Source organism: Ammospiza caudacuta, chromosome 2 (genome assembly GCF_027887145.1).
Source record: "Ammospiza caudacuta isolate bAmmCau1 chromosome 2, bAmmCau1.pri, whole genome shotgun sequence".
In the NCBI taxonomy this organism is placed as follows: Eukaryota; Metazoa; Chordata; class Aves; order Passeriformes; family Passerellidae; genus Ammospiza; species Ammospiza caudacuta.
The window spans coordinates 106,517,200-106,536,238 of NC_080594.1; the positions used below are offsets into that span (position 1 = coordinate 106,517,200).

At 41.1% G+C, this 19,039-nt stretch overlaps 1 protein-coding gene across 5 annotated transcripts in view; it reads left to right on the forward strand.

Annotated features, from left to right (window-relative positions):
• Positions 1–19,039, forward strand: part of CNKSR2 (connector enhancer of kinase suppressor of Ras 2) — a 205,900-nt gene that overhangs the window by 177,292 nt on the left and 9,569 nt on the right. For 3 of the 5 annotated variants that reach the window (XM_058800632.1, XM_058800634.1, XM_058800635.1), the window contains one exon: positions 11,427–14,310. The exons of 1 other annotated variant lie outside the window; for it this stretch is intronic. In XM_058800632.1, coding sequence (XP_058656615.1) covers positions 11,427–11,476 — 50 coding nt within the window. In that variant the 3' untranslated portion in view covers positions 11,477–14,310. Of the gene's footprint in view, positions 1–11,426; positions 14,311–19,039 lie in introns of those variants that run through there. One more of the 5 variants, XM_058800633.1, reaches the window with a different exon arrangement.

Sequence of the window (19,039 nt, forward strand, 5' to 3'; positions counted from 1 at the left end):
CCAGCAGATAAAGATCTCTTTTTAGTGGCTATCATGAATCTTAGGCATAAACAGGTTATCCTTGTATCTATGCAAATTGTAAGAAGTTGACAAAATTCATTTTATGAAAGCCTTGCATAATTTGTAAAGTATCTGTAAAATGTCTTTGTAGTCAAATAAGAGGAAAAAAGATACATGTTAGCTTTCCTGGGAATACTTGTTTAATACTTGCTTACTCATGGCTGAAAGTTTTGGCACAATTATTTCTGAACTATTGTTAGAAGGTGGAAGGAAGGGTTAGTGTTTTCATAAAATTAAAAAATTATTGTCTTGAGTACTCACAGTTTGGAAATGGCTTTTACAGTTGATGCAACTCAGAACTATGTCAGCCTTCTTCTTGGCCTGTCCCATCCCAAAAGACAAATTTTCCTAAGCTTGTGTATGTAGTGGCTAAATATGACTATGGTAATTATAGGAGAATATAAAAGTCACTTGAAGTAAAAACTAGATTCTTCAGTTTTGAGAATAGGACTTGGATCTGTGTGGATTTCATTATTCCTGAAATTTAGAGGAGGTTGAGTGTGGAAGGATGAGGGTACGGTGGATGGCCATGAGCAGCCAGTACCCATGGCCCCTGTAGTTTCTACTTGGAGGAAAACAGACCTGGAGGGGTGAGATTTTATATCCTTTATATCCTGCATGGATTTGGCTTTGCTACCAAGGCTGTCAGAAGGCTGTGTGCATTGTTCAGTACCACTGCTCCTTGGAATGATGGGGAGTAGGAGGTTGCTGAGAGTAACCCAATGAACAAAGGAAAGCACACACCCCCAGGGTGGTGGAGGCTTAATTTACCCCTTTTCTTGAAAAAGAAAAGAAACAGTTTGTGCAGTCTGTTCTGTAGTACTTGGGAACTGGAAACATCAGGGTGTAGCTGGGGAGGAGGTTGCAAAATTGAGTGGAGTGAGATGGAAGCAAAAAGTAGACTAGAAATAGGGCATAAATCTGTGATGGTGAGGTAAGCTATGGAACGAGTTTAATTAAGTTGTGATTGGTTTTTGAAATGAAAATCCCATCAGCCTCTAATTCTTTGTGCCACAACTGAGGATGATGGTGTTATAAATCTTTCCCCAATTAGAAAAACTGTTTTAAAAGTATTTTATTTCTACAGTGTCACATTTCTCTTACAGCATAACCTACTGTAAATGCACCTATGCTGCTTTAGCCTTTATTTCAAAGATTTATGCAGTTTAGCATTTTGAGCCAAGGTGAGCCACGTGGATGGATTTTATGCTGGGACCATGTTCTGTGCATTGATAATGCCAATGCATTGAAATACTTCTCAGGTTGTCTTCCAAGGAGGAGACTCTGACATAACCTCATTATTAAGTTGAAAACCCTGTAATATTAATGTCCATAATTAGTTGTTTTTTCGCCCCTCAGCTCTTGTCTTCTGAAAATACTAGCTGAGACTTTTTCTTCAGATGACTCTCTCAGTTGTGCTGTATGCAAATAGAGTAAATTTTTAAAAGAAAATTCATGAGGCTGTTTCTTTATTTTGTCCTTGTATGTTTTGCATTTCTCTAGTCTGATGTTGCTTATCTTTAGCAGTGTTATTAATGACCAAAAGTATACAGCCAAATTTTCATCTCTCATCCTCCTGGTTTTACTCCCTTCTATTGCTCCTTCCAAGGCCAATGGTTGTGGTAGTTCCAGGTTGAGCAGGGGAGATTGTTCTCTGCACTTATACTTCAACTGTGGATTTCCAGTTCTGAAATCCCCCCAAGGTTTCTGCACACACCTTCTAAGGGGTTGTTTTAAACATCTGCAGCTTGAGCTGAGTGTGCTCTTGCTGTATTTTATAGTTCACAAAGTGTGTAAATTGTGGTCACCAACATTTTTCATCATCAGCTGTTGTGTTACCAGATACGTAACCAGAACAGATCAATTCTTGCCTGTTCCTACCTTCTCTTTTTCATAGGAAACCTAAATATTCTTATTTTTCCATGGAGGTGTTGAATAGATCTGTCATATAATATACACTGAACTTTTTTGGTTACTCTGTAACTCCATGGAGTTGCCCGTTGCACTGATGGCGAGTCCTAGTGTTATAGTGGAAAATTATTGTATTTACTGACACTAGATATACAACTTCTTTAAGAGGGAAGTCTACATTATTCTGAAAAAAAAAAATCCTTGCAAAATTAAAAATTCACTGAGCCTTTTATTTTTACTGTTTAATCTTGCAATCTAATATTTCCATTCTGCACAGCAGATGTGAGCTTAGCAAAAATTGTCTGAAACATTGGTTTGTCTAGTTCTATATCAGATATCAGACTCTGAGTTATTTGAATTTTAATAATTGAATTTAATATTTTTGAATCTTTCTTGTAACCCTTGATAGATCATTCTTCCACACAATAGTTTTATCAATTTTGAAATCAGGTGTACTTTGAGCTCTGTTATGTGGCAATAAGAAGTTGCACATTTTATCTCCTAACTAGAGAGACCAAGCATCTCTTCTAGTTAGTTTTAAACCTAGCACACAAACTTTCAGATGTTTCTGTTACTTGAAGAGGCAATTACGGACCTTTTTCTGCCTTTATGTCCTTAGAAAACAGGCTTCTGTTCCATCCCCCTTGTTTATAGGGGAGAAATCTTGATTAGCCCTAGGCCATGTATTCCTTGCAGGAAAATCCTTTTGCACAACAATAATCCTATCAGCCCTTCTCTGCCTCTTTCAGTACTGCTTTTTTGAGGTGAGATGTCAGAAATTAGTCTCTTTTTGTTTTTGGCTTCTGCTTTATCTACTCTACTTCCTGTATTTATATGTAGGTAGAAGCCAAACCTCCCTACTTCTCTGTTTTTGTAGAAGCTGATTTGACATTTTTAACAAGTGCAATCCAAGAAGAGAACTAAAGGGAGCTGTTTGGTATAAGATGTTTCTGCCTGATAGGGAAAAAAGGAAAAGGTTTGGTTTTGATGTTGGTAATGCATGAAAAAAGATGTGTAGTGTTTATTCATGTACAAGACTGAAGAGGAGAAGAAAGTAAAAAAGACAATGTAGCTTCTGAAGAAAATAGCAGAGAACAATAGCTAACTGAGCAGCTTGAGAAATGCATGGGAGGGAGGTTGCTGTTATGGGGTAAGAACAGAACTCAGCTACATGATAATCAGTGTTTTTCAGGCTGTAGAGATGATATTTTCTTTGTTTAGTTGTGATATTTTGGGGAAAAGCACATAAGCAAAGCAAAGCCAGAATGTGTAGCAAATTGCTGGGAATACATCCCTGCAGACCAGCTCTGGGTTTTGGTGCAGCTTGTCCAGGGGACCCTTGCTCTGTGACTGGTGTGGACAGCAGAAACCCCTCCTTACAAGCATCCTTTGGCTGACCATCCCCTGAGGGAGGGCACTCTTACCTGCCGTTTTCAAAAGGTGGCTGTTTTTACAGGTGACCCTTCCCCCAGCATCTCTGGGTGTTTTGGTCTGTTTGGATTCCCTTGCATACAAAGTCACCAGTTGTGGTGACAGTAAGGGATTTTCTCCTCGAGTCTCTTGATGCCCTTTGTGCTGCTGTTGGCAGGACCAAGGGCTGAGCACACAGCAGCTCTGAGCGCTGGCACTGCTGGAGGCTGCCAGGGGAGCAGGCTGGGCCCTCCACATCATTACCCAGATCAAGAGGTTTCTTGTAAAACTAGTTATGTTTGAAAAGTGTCCCCACCTCCCAGCAGATTGCTATAGCACTGCCAGGGTCAGGTGTCAGTGGTGTCACTATAGTGGGTGCTCCCTCCCACCCAGCCCTTGCCTTTCTCCAACTCCTCTTCCTTGCCTCAGCCTGATCAGCCACCATCTCACACCAGCCATTCCCTGTGCCCAGCTGCTCCCAGAGCTGGGCAGCCCTTTGAGGAACAGCTGCCCTCACTTATTTCAGACTTCTCTTTCCCTGGATATTGTTAACTTGGAATAAACTAAAAGTATTTTTCCCTTTTTGCGATCAAAAGACCTGGATGAGGTAGCAGAAGCTAGCAAGTAGTCATGGTCATTCTGAGATGATGGCACTCTCATTTCCAGTTGAAAGCTGCAGAGATCCTGTTTTCATTCTCCTGAAAGAACACCACTTCCAATAACTCAAAAGGCTTCGAGAAGTGCCCATCTCCAACACAGCTCTGCTGGTTTCTGCCAGTAGAAGAGCTTGATGTACCTTAGGAATGGGGAGGTTGGTACCTGGTGGGCCCTGTGCACTGCTCCATCCCTCTAGGGGGACAGCAGGTCTCCCCCAGGCTCTGCCCTTCCACACTGGGGAGGGGTCAGGTGTGCAGGAGAACAGAACCAGGGCCTGAGTCACATATTGGTGCTGTATGTTCAGTGCAGGATTAATCTTTTCTGTGGAACAGTGCCATCATACAGAAGTATGGCAGCTACACCTCACCAAACTGTGTGTGATGGGCAGTTTTGGAGATGCCTGGGGATAAATTATGAAGGAAGAGGCTAAAGAGAAGCAATTTTCATACCTGTGTCTTTGTACCTCTGTGCAGAGGTCATTGAGGGTAAAACCTCCTGAGTTGATGGAGGAATTGGTGGAAGAGTAGGAATTGATGGGAGTGTAGATGTACCCTCTTACTGGTTATCACCAGTTCACCAAGAACTTCATCAGGATCTTTCTTTGAAAACCACTGGGTGCACCACATCCTCTCACCAAGAAGGTCTCTGGTGGGTGAAATACAGCCTTTCTGTATTTCAGGAAAGGCTGGAAAGGAGGGCTAAGGACTCCTGCATGGCTGGGCATCATGGCCATGAAACCCTGGCATGGCATCCTTCAGCTTTGTCTAGGTTCCTGGCCAGTCTGACAAATCCCTTTTGCCGTCCATTTTCATGAATGGCAGCCTTGTGATTTTTCAGAAAGAGTTTAGCCAGCAGCTTGAACACATAAGGTGATATGACAAAATACTCCCTTGATCAGTTTGCTGGTTTTTCCCCTCCTAAAGGGCGTACTGAAATATTGTCTTAGCAGGCTTCAGGAGGTACTATCCATGCTATATCTCATCCAGTCTAGCATGTTCAGGGATTTCAAATAATTTAAAATTTGCTATTTATTGCTATCTATAAAGTTAAAATACAGTCAGGAGATTCTGATGTTTTCAGCACTTGACTCCTATAACAGGAGTCCTTAGTGTAATGAAATCCCTGTGCAGCCCTGATTTTCTTTTATTACACTAGTGATAGCATTGTTTGGAATATGAAAAGTTTAAGATACATTTTTCATGAAAAATTTGTATCCCCTCTGAAAACAGCTCTTACACATTAAAAATATGCAAGTGATTCTTAACAAATAGCATAGCAATGTTTGACTTGTCAGAAGAGTACCTTGCATAAAACCTTTCAGTGCAAGCTTTCTATATGGAGAAAATTATTCTCATAAAAAAATAATTTAAATTTACCAGATGAAAGTACAAGCCTTCAGCATCCAACAAGTGTGAAACATTTAATCAGTAATTCTTCATTTTATGCTCTCGAATAGGTAAGGAATTTCTCCCAGGCAAAGAAGGAGGCCATTTCTGTGTTGGTTTGATGGGCTTTCAAGACACCATAGATAGCCAAGAAAGTAGCTCAGTCATTGGTTTAGAAAAAGAAAGATGATTCCTGTCTTATTTTATGGGAACCAAAGTAATTAAAAGCAAGACTTCTAAAAGCAGTTTCTTTATATGCTAATTTTATGCAGTGTATTTCAGGTTGTTGATAGGAGGGAGGGCTTCAGGTCTGATAGCATTCTTGTTACTAAATATGGTCCTCCTCAAACCTGAAAGACACCTGACTGAGTCAAAAATAGAGTTGGAGCAGAATGATAATTCTTGCCTGGGAACAGTCAAGGCAGGTTGGATTGACAGATGAAACACATGCTAGAACATGAGGAGAGGAGAAGGGAACACCTTTGTTAAACACAGCACAACCAGCCAGGAGTGGTGCCAACAATTCACTTGTTGGCCTTGCCAGGACAGTAATAGTAGAGTCCATGTTTTGTGTGTGTGCCCCTCCAGTGGGCTCCAAATTAAATTACAGTATCTCAACCTGATCAATGTTGGTATAACAATAATGATAATCTGCTCCCCTAATTTTCCTAGAGTAGGTTTTGACACCATTCCCACTGGAGCTTTTGGCAAAAGCTGCTGAAAGACCTCAGCTGAATGTGGCACAAAGAAGATAACACTTTTTTCTCAGTCTGTTTTACTTTAACCACATCTTATGCTGTCAGTAGCTTGCAGTGTTCAGGTGCTCTGTGCCTCTTTCATTGCCCAGTCACAGAAGGGGTCCCAGCCCAGGCTGGCAAGTTGCTTCAGCTGTCAGCACCTGTGGCAGGGGCAGCTTCTCCATGCCCTGCCCTTGGATGTAGCCTGGCAGTGGGAACATGACAGTCTGGCTGGGGTTATTTAGTCACACCAGGGATTTTGTCAGTGTGTTGGTGTTTTTGTTATCAGGATGGAAAGCCCCACCAGAAAAAGCAATCATGTTACTTGATAACATAATTGTTATCTGTTAGTCTTCTCTGACCAAAGGGGATTCTACTGGTTGAAGTTAAAAATTTATTTGTATAAATTTAAATTTGTTATGCTATAATTAATTCAGTATGTTTCTGTCTGCTTTTGAAGCCCTGAATAAGTTAATGTTAAAAAAAGTTCCAGAAATACAATTCTTGAAAAAGTAATTAGTAAAGTAATACACATTACAAGAATAATTTGTCACAATAATAAGACTAATTCTGCTTAAATACTCCTTACTACAAAAATCATTGATAACAATGCAACAAATTAGTCCGTTGCTTTCTTTTCAGGGTTGATGTCCAAAGCATTAGTCAGGAAACAGAGCTCCCATCTTTGTGTTGTACATTAACTCTTTCATGGGGTGATGGACTGGAACTACAGTTCCTGCTTTATGATCAGGAAACAAGGATATGGCTTTTCAAGTAGTTCCCAGAATAAACAATGCAGGAGGTTTAGTAGATTAAATTGAGTTTTATATTCCATTGCAGTCATAGCCTGGCTGATTTTAGCTTACAATACTACTAAGAATTGTATTGAAAGGAATTTCACCATTAGATATATGCCTTATGTACTTGTCTTTGGGATTTAACATAGACTTCTCATAGGTGAGGCTTATCCCATAGGCATGTGTAACTTAACTCTCTGTGTAATCCAGCAGTTAGAGTGCCAATATGCAGAAATTTTAATATCATTATCAGAATTCACAAACTGCCCAGTGGGATGCTAAAGTTGTGATTATATCCTCTGCTTCTAAATCTATATAAAACTACGAGAAGTCCAGCCAGCTGGCGTTTTTTTTCCTGAAAATGGTTATTCAGCTGTGTCTCACTGGTTATGTCCCAAATTAGAGGGCTTCCTTTCCTGGGAGCAGCTCTTTGTATTGCTTTGCAATTGTTACAAAATGAACTGCTCTGGAAAAATAACCTTATTTTCCGACATGACACTCGGACTGCTCCACCTTGAAGCTGTGCATTGTCACTCCAGTGAGACCCTGGTAATGAGCTGAAGGAGAGAGTTTTGCAGATATTAGAGAGATATCTGAACAGCATAAGAATAACCATGAGATAAATCTAATATGGAGGAAAAAAATAGGGGCAGAATTAGAAATAATATAATATAATATATTACACTGTAATAATATAGTAAGAGTTAGTGATTTGGCAATTTAATGTGCTACATTTTAGTTTGTTTAGTTCTTTAGTACTGGGTAGACAGGGTTATTTAGCAGTAGCTGTAGTACCTGAAGTGCATAGGAGAGCTGGGTTACATTTGCAATTTAGAAATACTGTGCTAAGTGGGAGGGAAAATGCCTGCTGATCAGAGCCCTGTAATTTCCACTGCCTTGTTCTCATGGGACCCAGTGCAGCACCTGCAGAGGAGCAGGCACTGGAGGTTGTATGTGGGCTCACACCCTGTGCCTGTTCCTCACCATGGTGCCTTCCCATGGAGCATTTGTCCTCTTGGTGTTCCTCAGTGAGGACATGGGGCACACTAAAGCTTATATTGTGGTGTTGGAAAAGCTGAAACTTGCTTTTGGCAGAGAGCATACTCCTGTATTTAGAATTGTTTGATTTAGTGCCCTTTACTGCAGCGTGCTGAGTGACTCCTGCTATTGCTTCCATACCTGACTGGATTCCCACAGGATGATGTGGGCAGGCACTGCTTTGGAGTGCAGTGTTGGGGATCTGCAGCACCAAATCCCTCCTTCCTCAGGCAGTCTCACTGCCAGGCTCTACCAGCTCCTTTCCATCTCTGCATGGCATCTGTCTGAGCCCTGGAGGTGGTGGGAGCTTCCCACCAGTGAGCAGCAGGCAGTTTGCAGATCTGCCAGTGTTCCTCCCCAGCACCTGTGTCAAAGGGCCTTGAGCCATTTCCCTGGTAAGGAGAAAGATGTGTCTGCCAGTGCACTTCCAGCAGAGGCAGCTTTGTGGCACATGGGGAAGGTTTTCTCTTCCCTGCTGTTCTTTGCATTCATTCTTGTTGGTACCCTGATCACTCATGCAAAGGATTTACCTTTTGGGGAAAATGCATTACTAGATATGCTTCATTATAAGACTAGACAGTAGGTAAGGGCTTCCAGTCAAAGTTCTTCTCTCCTGAATATGTAGACAGATGTAGAAATAGGTACACAAAATAGGATGAAAGCTAAGGAAAGGGTAGATCTTCAAAAGGCAGGTACAGGTTTACTGATGGTCACTATAGATGGGAAGTCTGAAATTTTCTAAAACTTCAGTATGAATTAAAAAAATAAGTGAATTAACCTGCTATTCTTCAACCTAACCTTTCTTTGAAAAGAGAAGTTGTCATAAAATACCATTTAATAACCAGGTATCTTGTAGTCTGTTTAGGCAAAATATATCACGTGAAGATTGATAAGAAAGTGTGCCACTAAGTGGCAGTGGTAAAATCTTGTGCTTTTTATTATGAAAAAACTCATCAAAGTAAAAACCCGAACTTCATACCTTCTCATTAGTGACTGCTGGTGTTCCCTAAACATTTATTTATAGATCAGTCTCAAAGAGAAAGAGTTGTATCACCTTCTGTGTCCCTTTCCTTACATAGGACTTCTTGTGTGAGAGCCATTTTGAGAACCTATTGATTGTGACTCTCAGATATTTCTCTCATGAGAACTTTCTGCTTCCCTTTGCTTCCATTTTTATTGGCTTTTGACACTTGGCCTGGAAAGGCACACAGAGCATCCCCTTGCTCCTGCTTGGTGGGGTGATCCCAGCCCAGGTGCATTCTGTCTCACCATTTTAGATGGGTAAAGTACCTCCTACTGCTGCAGCTTTGCTCAGATATAAAATTCTTCACATCCTACATGACCACTTCAGCTGAATAAATGGGAAGAGATTTACAGCAGACAGTTTTGGATCTGTGACCACTCTGGGGAAGTCATTTGCCATAAAACTCATAATGCAGACAAAATTTGGTTGATAAATGCAGTAAGTTCACTTTGCTGTATTCACAGGGTCACATTCATTTTTGTATGTGAATGGCAGTTGTTTTATTTTTCAAAATGTTTGCAAGTCTCATGAGTTTCATAAGTTGTAGTGTCAATAAGTATCCGTCCAAAAGCACGTTACTCGTTCATTGTTATTTGTATTTGTTCTCCTTTAAAACGAATTTTAAAACCCTTATCTAGAAACAAAACCACATGCTGGAGATTTTTTACATAAATAATTTTGCTAATGTTAGTGATACAGAAAAAAAATGTGGAGTTTGTAAAAATAAGGAAAAATAATTTTTACTACTAAAAAGCAGATTTTCTAAACACTTAGTTACTATCCGTAAGTGGTATTGAAAATCTATTTAGAAAAGCCCCCTAGTGCCTAAGAATTGTAGTCACATTAAGATAAATAGGAAAGCATATGCTACCACTGACCTTAAGAGGTTAATGGAAGGCAGTTCATGCACAGTGACTAATCCAAACTGGGATAGTGAAAAATTACCATTGTTTGATAATTTATATCATTTATATAATAATAAAACCTTAGCAATATTATGGAATAGTCTTTACAAAAGTGTGTCATACTAGCAGGTTTTTTTTCAGAAATAGTTTTCTAGTGTAAAATTTAGTTGAATTTTATGTACATAACACAAGTCCTGTCCCACCATGTGTTGAAGGTAGCAGTTCTTCCACAGATAGAGGACATGTCCCAGCCAGACTCAGCTGGGTATGAGCAAGAGCTGGTATGGGCATCTGCTAGATAATGCCCTTGCCTTAACTTCAGTAACCCTCCTTTATTTCACAGCCACCTTGTTTCACAAAAAGGGAAGTTTCTTGTGCCAAAGCCTGACCTTTGAAACAAACTTTCTGAATTCTTACTGATTAAGTTGTATGAACAGCCATAAGATGACAGGATCTCTGGAAGCTGCAGAAGTGATACCTATGAGGCAGCAGTATCCTCTTTCACTTAATGCCTTTTTCCAAATAAATCCAAGATTCTTATTTTCAATGCTAAAACTGTTCATAGTACAGAACAGGATGAAATCTGAAAAATATTCCCTCTTGTGCTCTACAAAGTCTCCCTTTCCTCAACCCCATGAGTCCTGAAATGTGCTGGTTTGGCCTTTTGTTTGTCAGAGGGTTGGGGTTTGGTTTTGGGGGTTGGGTTGGGGTTTTTTTTCATTTTGGTTGTGAAATCTAATGGGGTTTTTTATTTTAAACAATAGGTTATGTAAAAGTTTCTCTTGACTGCTATACTTAGAATTTAGTTATATAAAGTGTTTTCCTCACACTTCTTCTTCCTCCTCTCCTTGTTGACGCACAGAGTCCCAGGAAATCTCAGTAATAGAGAAGAGGCTGAACTGGGTTTGAGTTCTGTGTAGCATTGCTCACCCTCTGCCTCCCTGAAACTCATTTTCCAATTGCTGCCATGTGTGGAGTAAATGTCACCAATGTTTCCATCTGGGATTCTTTCTACCTTGTGTTTTCTGTCCCTAAGAAAATATTTCTTGTCTGCTTTCCAGACCTTTTGTGATATGCTCAAGAATAAAAATGGCAATGCTTGATGCTTTCCTTCCTTTCCATCCTGTCTTTTGGAAAAAAATAATCTCTTTAACAGGGGTTAAACAAATCCCACCCGTTAATTGGAATGAGTTTGTACATCTTTACTTTAGGCACAGTTGAACTCTTTCCTGAAGTTGTTTTGTTTTTTTTTTAACAACAAAACATCCCCCATCTTTTCATATGTGGGATTCAAAATGACAATGGATGTTAAGATCCATGGAGTTTCATTTTTTATTACAATTTAGTGTAGTAGGCAATAGAATAGGGAATGCACCGAGAACAGCCAGGCTTTTGAAACTGCCAGTGCAGAGACTGCATATCCACACAGAAACTCTAAGTAAACAATTTAGCTGTATGCTGTTTATTCCACCTCTCTCTTTCTCTTTTCTTTGCTAACACAGGTCCACAAAGATTCTCGAGTTCTCAAGCCCTAGCTTATGGAAGTGTGTAATGTCAGTGTGGTTGCAAAATCACACGATCTCCTAGCTCTGTATCTTATCCTTCACCCACCATTGCACAACGCTGGACTGTCAGCTAGGAGAACGAAAGGAGCCAGATTGTGTTGTGCCACCTCTTTTTCTAGTTCTCGCATAAGTTGCCACCAGGATATTTTTCTGTGTTTGTAGCACGTTTGGTGGATTTGGGGCACATTCTTTGCTTCCGTTCTCCTCATTCATGTGACCCTTTCCCAGTGCTTCCAGATGAGCTAATGTGTCTTCAACATGGAGAAAACCAACTAAGTTGGTTAGGATGTGTATTGTTCTCTTGTTTTATTTGTGGGTTGTTTGGGGTTTTTTTAATTGGTCTTTGTTCTGTTCTTTTTAAAAAAACATATCTACAAAAAGAGAATATATAACTTTCTGCCCTAAATACCTCTTTTGCATCAGGGATGGATATTTTAATGGAGTGAGGTGTAATAGCAGAACAGTGCCATGTCTCTGTCCTCACAAGCATCGCTGCATGCAGATTAGAAAGGCTCTGTAGTGCTGCTACTGTATGCCAGATTTGCTATTTGCTCTTGTTTGCATGATAGTATTTCTAATTTACTAATATGATATGGAAATAATGGCACATCACCGATCTTTCAACATATTGTATCACTGCTTTATCATATTAGGCTAATACACTGCGAGAGTTGATAGCACCTCTCCATGTCAAATGGGAACCACATCTCTTGGCACTGAACCGATTGGACTCAAAGGTTGATAAACTTATCATTAGAGAATTGGCACGACGGAGACTCAACTTCAGCCTCTTGCAAGCAACCTAATGGCCTCCGTTCAGAAAGTCAGTTCTTCTTGAATAACATTGATGTTTATAACAGAGAACAGACCTGTTAAACATAGACAACCACATGCCTGAATATGAGGCCTCCAGGAAGGTGTCAAAGGGCATGGCCAGTCTTTTGAAGAATGCACCCTTTCCACAGTGGGACTAGGCACAAAGTCAGATCCAGTCTACATGGAGCACATTTGCAGAAAATACTGCCCCCCGCACGGGAGAACAGAAGGGGAAGAGGGTCTTGGCAAGGGAAGGGCTTTGATGTCACTCAGTTTTGTTCTGCACACCTCGAGGAATTAAAGAGGGATTCAGCCATGGTAACTGTAATTTCCCATTGCTTGTACTGAACTCCAGTGAACCCATTCAGGCCAACCAGACAGAGTCGTGTCATTTAAGCGTGCTTCACGTTAGTGAAGGAAGTTTCCTTACTGTGTCATGCTAAACTAAGTGTATTCTGTTGAGTGGAGGTATGTACAGACCTTTCAGAGACTTCCATTTATCCCATGGTTTGTACTGAATTCCCAGAGGGTACACTGGCACTCGTTCGGACGGTGACGGAGAAGATACCTCACGCTGAGATTTATTAGACTCTGCAGTTCAATCTTTGGTTCCTCTTTATCTTCTAGGACTAAAACATGTGAGTGATGCTGCCTGGCCAAGCAGGCACAAAGTATTCTCTGTGTAACACCCAGACTCCGGAGGGCTGTTTTGGGGCCAGTATTTGTCTGGATGTCACTCAAAGTAGATTCAGATATTGTATTTATCATTATGTTCTGAGTCCCCTATGGGTTGATGTTTGCCTCTATCTCTGTGATTAGAATGTGGATTTTCCTTGATATATTTGGCTAAGGGTGTATTGTAATAATGTTAATGCTAATTACTTGATATTTCATACTATCTTACGGGGAGATACTTTTAAAAAATGTATTTTGAAATGTTTTCTTTCTGTTTGCTCAATGTATGGTATTGCATTATGTTAATACCAATAAAATTATATATATATATAGTTATATATATATTTCCCTTTTATAAAGAAGTAAATTATGCTTTTTTGCCTCACAAACAGGAAATGTGCAGTGAATGAAATTACATCATTCTGCCTTACAGCAGGTGACAAAGCTTATAATAGTTTTAATATTCTTTTTTTGAAAAATAAAAAGTATAGTATGACATAAATTAGTTGGAAATTTATCAAAATGCATGTTTTATATTTCTGCTCAATGGGACTGTCACAAAACAGCCTAAATATTTAGCAATGTTGTTTTGGCATCTTTAATTTTTTCTAATCAGAAACATGCACTGTATTGCTATTATTGATTACAAAACTGTACTGTCATAAATTTTTGCCTGTTGGCCAGATAGACAAACCCTCTGAGTTTGTCTGTAGGAATTGATTTTAAAATATAATTTAGTGCTCTTTACAGTGCTTGGCAAAGGCAGAATTTATTTTTTATATAAGGTTGCCTTTGAAGTACCTGCCTCTGCCAGGAATGATAAATCACTGCTAAGTACATAAAGATTCTGCAACCTGAAGGATATGTGATTAAAGTCTTGTTGGAATGGCCTGCAACCCCAGCCAGTCCTTTACATTCTGTCATTAAATTCCATAATTAGTTAGAGGTGAAATGTTTTGGAAATGAATTAGAGAAGCAGAAGCAAGGATGTGACTCTAAAATGTCCTTTGGCTGCCATTTGGGGTAACACTGATGGCTTATTTGCTGCTCGTAGCCAAAGGCCAGCATATATCTGCACTAATGCCTATTAGATTGTCTTCAGCTTCCTCTCTTTCTTTTCCCAACCCTTTCTAACATATTGTATTGAGTATCTTTGTTTTGCAGAGGCATTCAGAAGGGCTGTAATTAGCAGTCCCTGGCATTTAATTGCATACACATTGTTAAATATTTTTCTGTATGCCTTAAAATAAAGTATAGAAAATGGCAGTAAATGTTTCTTTAATGAAGGCATTTGATTTATTCATGAAGTCAGGATTTTTTAAAGGTGTTATTTTGGGCTTAATAAAGGAAATAAGCCAGCAAATTTTCTGTCTTGCTTTTGCATAACCATCGTCTGTCAGGGCTGACGTTCAGTTCCTTTCTCTTGTTCCTTTTGTGGCAAACACATTCTGCCCAATGGGGGAGGATTGGACCTTTCTGCTGTGACCACTCTCATGCCAGTTTTCAGAGCACTTTATGCTGAGGTTCATGCATGTTCACAAGTTCATTTTGACATCTGGTGACATGAGTGATGTCTGGAAGAGCCACGTGGAATTATTGCATTTCTCTCATCACAGCAAAAGCTTTTGTCCTGAAAGGTACCTTGAACTCTGTGTGGTGCTTACAGACCATGGGGGTGTGATGGGCATTCAGCAGCTGATGGGGGGTACCTAATAGTTGGCAGTGTTGTGCCCTGCATAATTAAGATGTAACTCAGGGTGCAGCTTAATTAGGTTGGAATCTAATCAGTGCAGCTATCATAATGTGCAGTTATAAATCCATTAATAAATCTGAATATCTGAATAATTATGTCATCCTCTGGGATAACATTTTGGGAAGTATTTTGGGCCCCTTTCAGAAATGCCTCAGGAGGTGCTTCCCCAGCAGACCACAGTGGGTTACAGAGGTAACTGAGGCAGACATTCAATAACCTGGCCCCTGCCCACACTAATGTTTCTCCCATGTTGAAAGTAGAATTGCAGTTCCTTAGTGATGCATTTTGGAAGACTCCATTCTCGGTGCTACATTTTCATACAAAGAAGCAGCTTGGGGTGTGGTCTGAAGTGGAGTTCCTGTTCAGGGTGGGTGTTGCTCCCCAGGAACGTGTCCCCCATGTGTTCAGGCTTGCTTTCAGGTATCAGTTCCATAAGCCTTGCCAGGCACTGCTGTTGTACGAGCGTGACTGTGGCTTGATTCTCACTGGTGAGTAATGTTGCTGGGTCCGTATCGTTTGTCACTTAACCTTTCACAACTTTGAGTGGTGCAACCTTAGGTTAGGTTTGTAATACCACCAGTATTTTCCTCAAGGAGTAATTGCTTCTATATATTACTTGTGATTATTATTTGTAGGGAACTCCTCGTCCTGTTCCAAAGCTACAGAATCCCCACATGTCTAGCAATTTTACCCAGTTTGCTCCAGCTCCTGCCTTTCCTCATAAATATGAGTTTTCTGTTGTTTTTGAGCTGCAGGGCCCAAGGGGAAGTCTACCATCAAAGTGGGATTGGTGTGTTTATTTCACTTCAGCTTTGATAGCTTGTAGTAAAATTAAACAGCACTTATATCAGTGTGTGGCACAGAAAAATGTCAGGATATCCTATTTCATTGTGTAAAATTCTCCCAGAGAGTCACTAAAATCAGCAGACTAAGGTTAAACTAGAGCCTTTGTAGGCAGCTTAATGAGCGGAGTACCATATCCAAAACCAAGGAAGGATGCAACTATAACCCTACTGCAGAAAACTTCTGCCACTGATCAGAATTCCATTACTTTGGGAAGCTTTGGAGTGACTTCATTCTTATGCCCACAAATATAACCTCATGAAACAGCAGGACTGTGAGCAGAGGGAGCTACAGATGCTCATTTGAGGTGTGCAGGAGCTGTCAAGAGGCAGCACGAGCAGATAAAGTTAATTATTCCCTCTGTGTGTCCCCTTCTCACTAACACAGTGACCCCTTAGCTGGCACCTGTACTTCACTGCTCAGTGCATGTCAGGAATGGCTGAATGTCACTGTCAGCTCCACAATGCAGATCTGCAGGAGAGGGTTTTTCCTTAGTTTTTCCTCAGTTTCGTTCCAGCTGTGTTTAGTAAGCAGTTCCAGTTGTGTGGAAGGCTGCAGAGATGTGGCTGAGGTGGGTGTGGGACTCAGAGCAAGAGCAGCCCAAGTGTCCCATGAAGGTGGAGGTGGCACTGTGAACGTGCTCCAGCCTGCAGCTCACACTGCAGCAGCCAGCAGGGCACAGGAGCCTGTGGGCCCATGGCTTGTCCTTCAGATGTCCCCAGAAAGGTGACTCCAGTGGAAAAGAGATTCTCAGGGATCTGCTGACCCAAAAGGAAAACTGCTAGTGCCATAAGTAGTTCCCAATAAGAATTAGGCCTTCAGTGCCACAGCAAAGGCTTGGCATCTGTCAGGCCTGGCAGAGGCTAGGGCTGGATCTTTTAAAGGTGGTACCCACCTGATTCTGGTATTGAACTTGGCTGTAGTGGAAAATGCCTGAAATACCTTCAGATATCTGGCATTTGGAAGATGAGTTTTCCACTTGCTTGCACAGTTCACTTTATTTCAAGAAACCCAATTTATGCTCATGCATGTGAGAGGAGAAGCAGGCTGGTACCACAGGGTGTAAAACTGCAGCAAGTGCAGGACTCTGTTGTGTTGGTGCTTTCAGTGAGCACCCTCCCTAGGGAGTATCTTCTATTGTCTGCAGGCTTATGTGACAGGAGGGAATAGAAACTGTGTATAACTATCTTGGTAACCAAAAATACTTCCACTTTAGAGGAAATTATGGTATAAAATCCATATTTAATACCTGTATTGAATAAATATAAAATAATAAATACAATAAATATAAAATTTAATGATACTCCAGCTAGTGAAATTTCACCAAACACATGGATCAAAGCTTGTTTTTAAACAATGCTCCTCCCTTCCTTGATTCAAGACTTCTGGGAAAGTCCTGCATTTTTACAAACACAGGGGCAGAAAGGACAGAGGATCACATGAATCAGAAGAAGGCAGGGAAAGGGAAGCAGTGCCAGAGAGAAGGGTTGCAAAGGTTGGATACTGCTCAAGAAGCCCCTGTTTTGCTTTTAGTTTAGCTTTAACTCAACTTGCTTAAACTTTTCTTCCGTTGTAGAAAACATTAATATGCTCATGTGTGTGTGTATAGACATATATATATATATATATATATATATATAAATATGTGTGTGTGTGTGATTACAGGTGTAATCACTTATCCAGTCAGACCTTGATGTTAAAGTGGCATAGGACAAAGCATAGGTATCTTTTGTACTTTAATGGGGAAATTGTTCTATTTTACCTAGAGCAGATGATTAGCTGCTGTTTCCATGCAGATCTGCATTTTATTGCACCTCCTGCCTGCTGTACCATGCCAGGCTTAAATACTGTGTTGCTTCTTCCTTCTCAGTAATTAGGGATGTGACCTGTAACATTTTCCTAGGAGGAGCTGACTTTCCATGTCATTGTGGCTCCCCCATACCTGTGCAGGAGTGACATCATGCACAGCCACAGCTCTGCAGACACCATCTCCTTTAAGCCTTTCATTGATTTCACCACTTTGTTCCTTTTAGATTGTGGAGGGGGAAGGAAATACATACCTTAGTCTGCCAGCCAGCCATCTAAATAATGTTAAAAATTATCAATTCCTGAATATTTGTATTTAAAGCATTTGGGTATGTCTCACTCTTGGGAAGTTTGGACTCTTAACGATTAACCTGACCAGCAGCAAAGATGGATTTAGGCTTTGCACTGAGAAACCAACTGCTTCTCTGGAGGATTTCCTTTCTCCCCTCCACTGCAACACTGCTAAAATCCACATCCACTTTCCTTTCATCCTTCTTTTTCACCTTCTATCTAGTACCTAGGGAGATCCCTTCAGTCTCTCTCCTAAGTGTTCCTGGGGTTTACAAGCCCAGCCAGGCTCTGGCAAACTCTGGCCACAGCCCTTGTCTGCCTGTTGGCACAGCTGGGGCTGCAGAGCTGCTGCAGGAGCTGCCCCTTCCTAAGGGCTCTGCAGGGCTCTGTGTGCTGCAGGAGCTGCCCCTTCCCAAGGGCTCAGCAAGGCTCTGTGTGCTGCAGGAGCTGCCCCTTCCCAAGGGCTCTGCAGGGCTCTGTGTGCTGCAGGAGCTGCCCCTTCCCAAGGGCTCTGCAGGGCTCTGTGTGCTGCTCTGCTTCCCTGTCAGTGAAACCACTGCAGGCCCAGGCAGGTTTGATGGTCCCTGTTGGCAGAGAGAACCTGAAGATTACAAATGCTTTCTTGCTGCTGGAATTATATCAGTTTTTAGTTAGCTTGTGGCAGACCAGTGTGTCTGTCCCCACCATAGACACATCAGGGTCAAGAAGGCAAAGGGAATAAAACCACCCAAAGGTTTGTGCACCCAAGGCTGTTTTATCTAACTTGAGACCATTTCCCAGAGGCCTGGGATGCTTCTTGTTTTGGGGGAGTATTTATTGCATTTACACATCAGGGTCAAGAAGGCAAAGGGAATAAAACCACCCAAAGGTTTGTGCACCCAAGGCTGTTTTATCTAACTTGAGACCATTTCCCAGAGGCCTGGGATGCTTCTTGTTTTGGGGGAGTATTTATTGCATTTACTGTCACTCACAGAAAGTCTCTGGGACACTTGAGGTAAATGCCTCCCCTGCACAAAAGGTAAACAAAAAGGTGTAGCTCTTAAATTGGAATCAAATCTTTGGGATTTGGAGGAAGAAAATAATGTGGCAGCTGTTTAATAATGTAATTAGTGATGTATCCTAACAAAATTGCCTCCTTAATATCCTGAGAAAGCTGAGGTTAGCTGGTTCCTCTGCCAGAGGGAGTGAGCTCACCAAAAGGAGTGAAAATGGGAGTTTAAATTTCAGTGGAGCCTGGAGATTTCAGTCTGACTGTGCCTTGTTCTCTTCCTGTCGCAGACTTCACAGCAGCTTGGCTTTCTGGGGATTTGCAGAGGGTGGCACTTCTGCTCAAATGCAGGGCTGACTGCAAGGAGAGGAGTGGGCG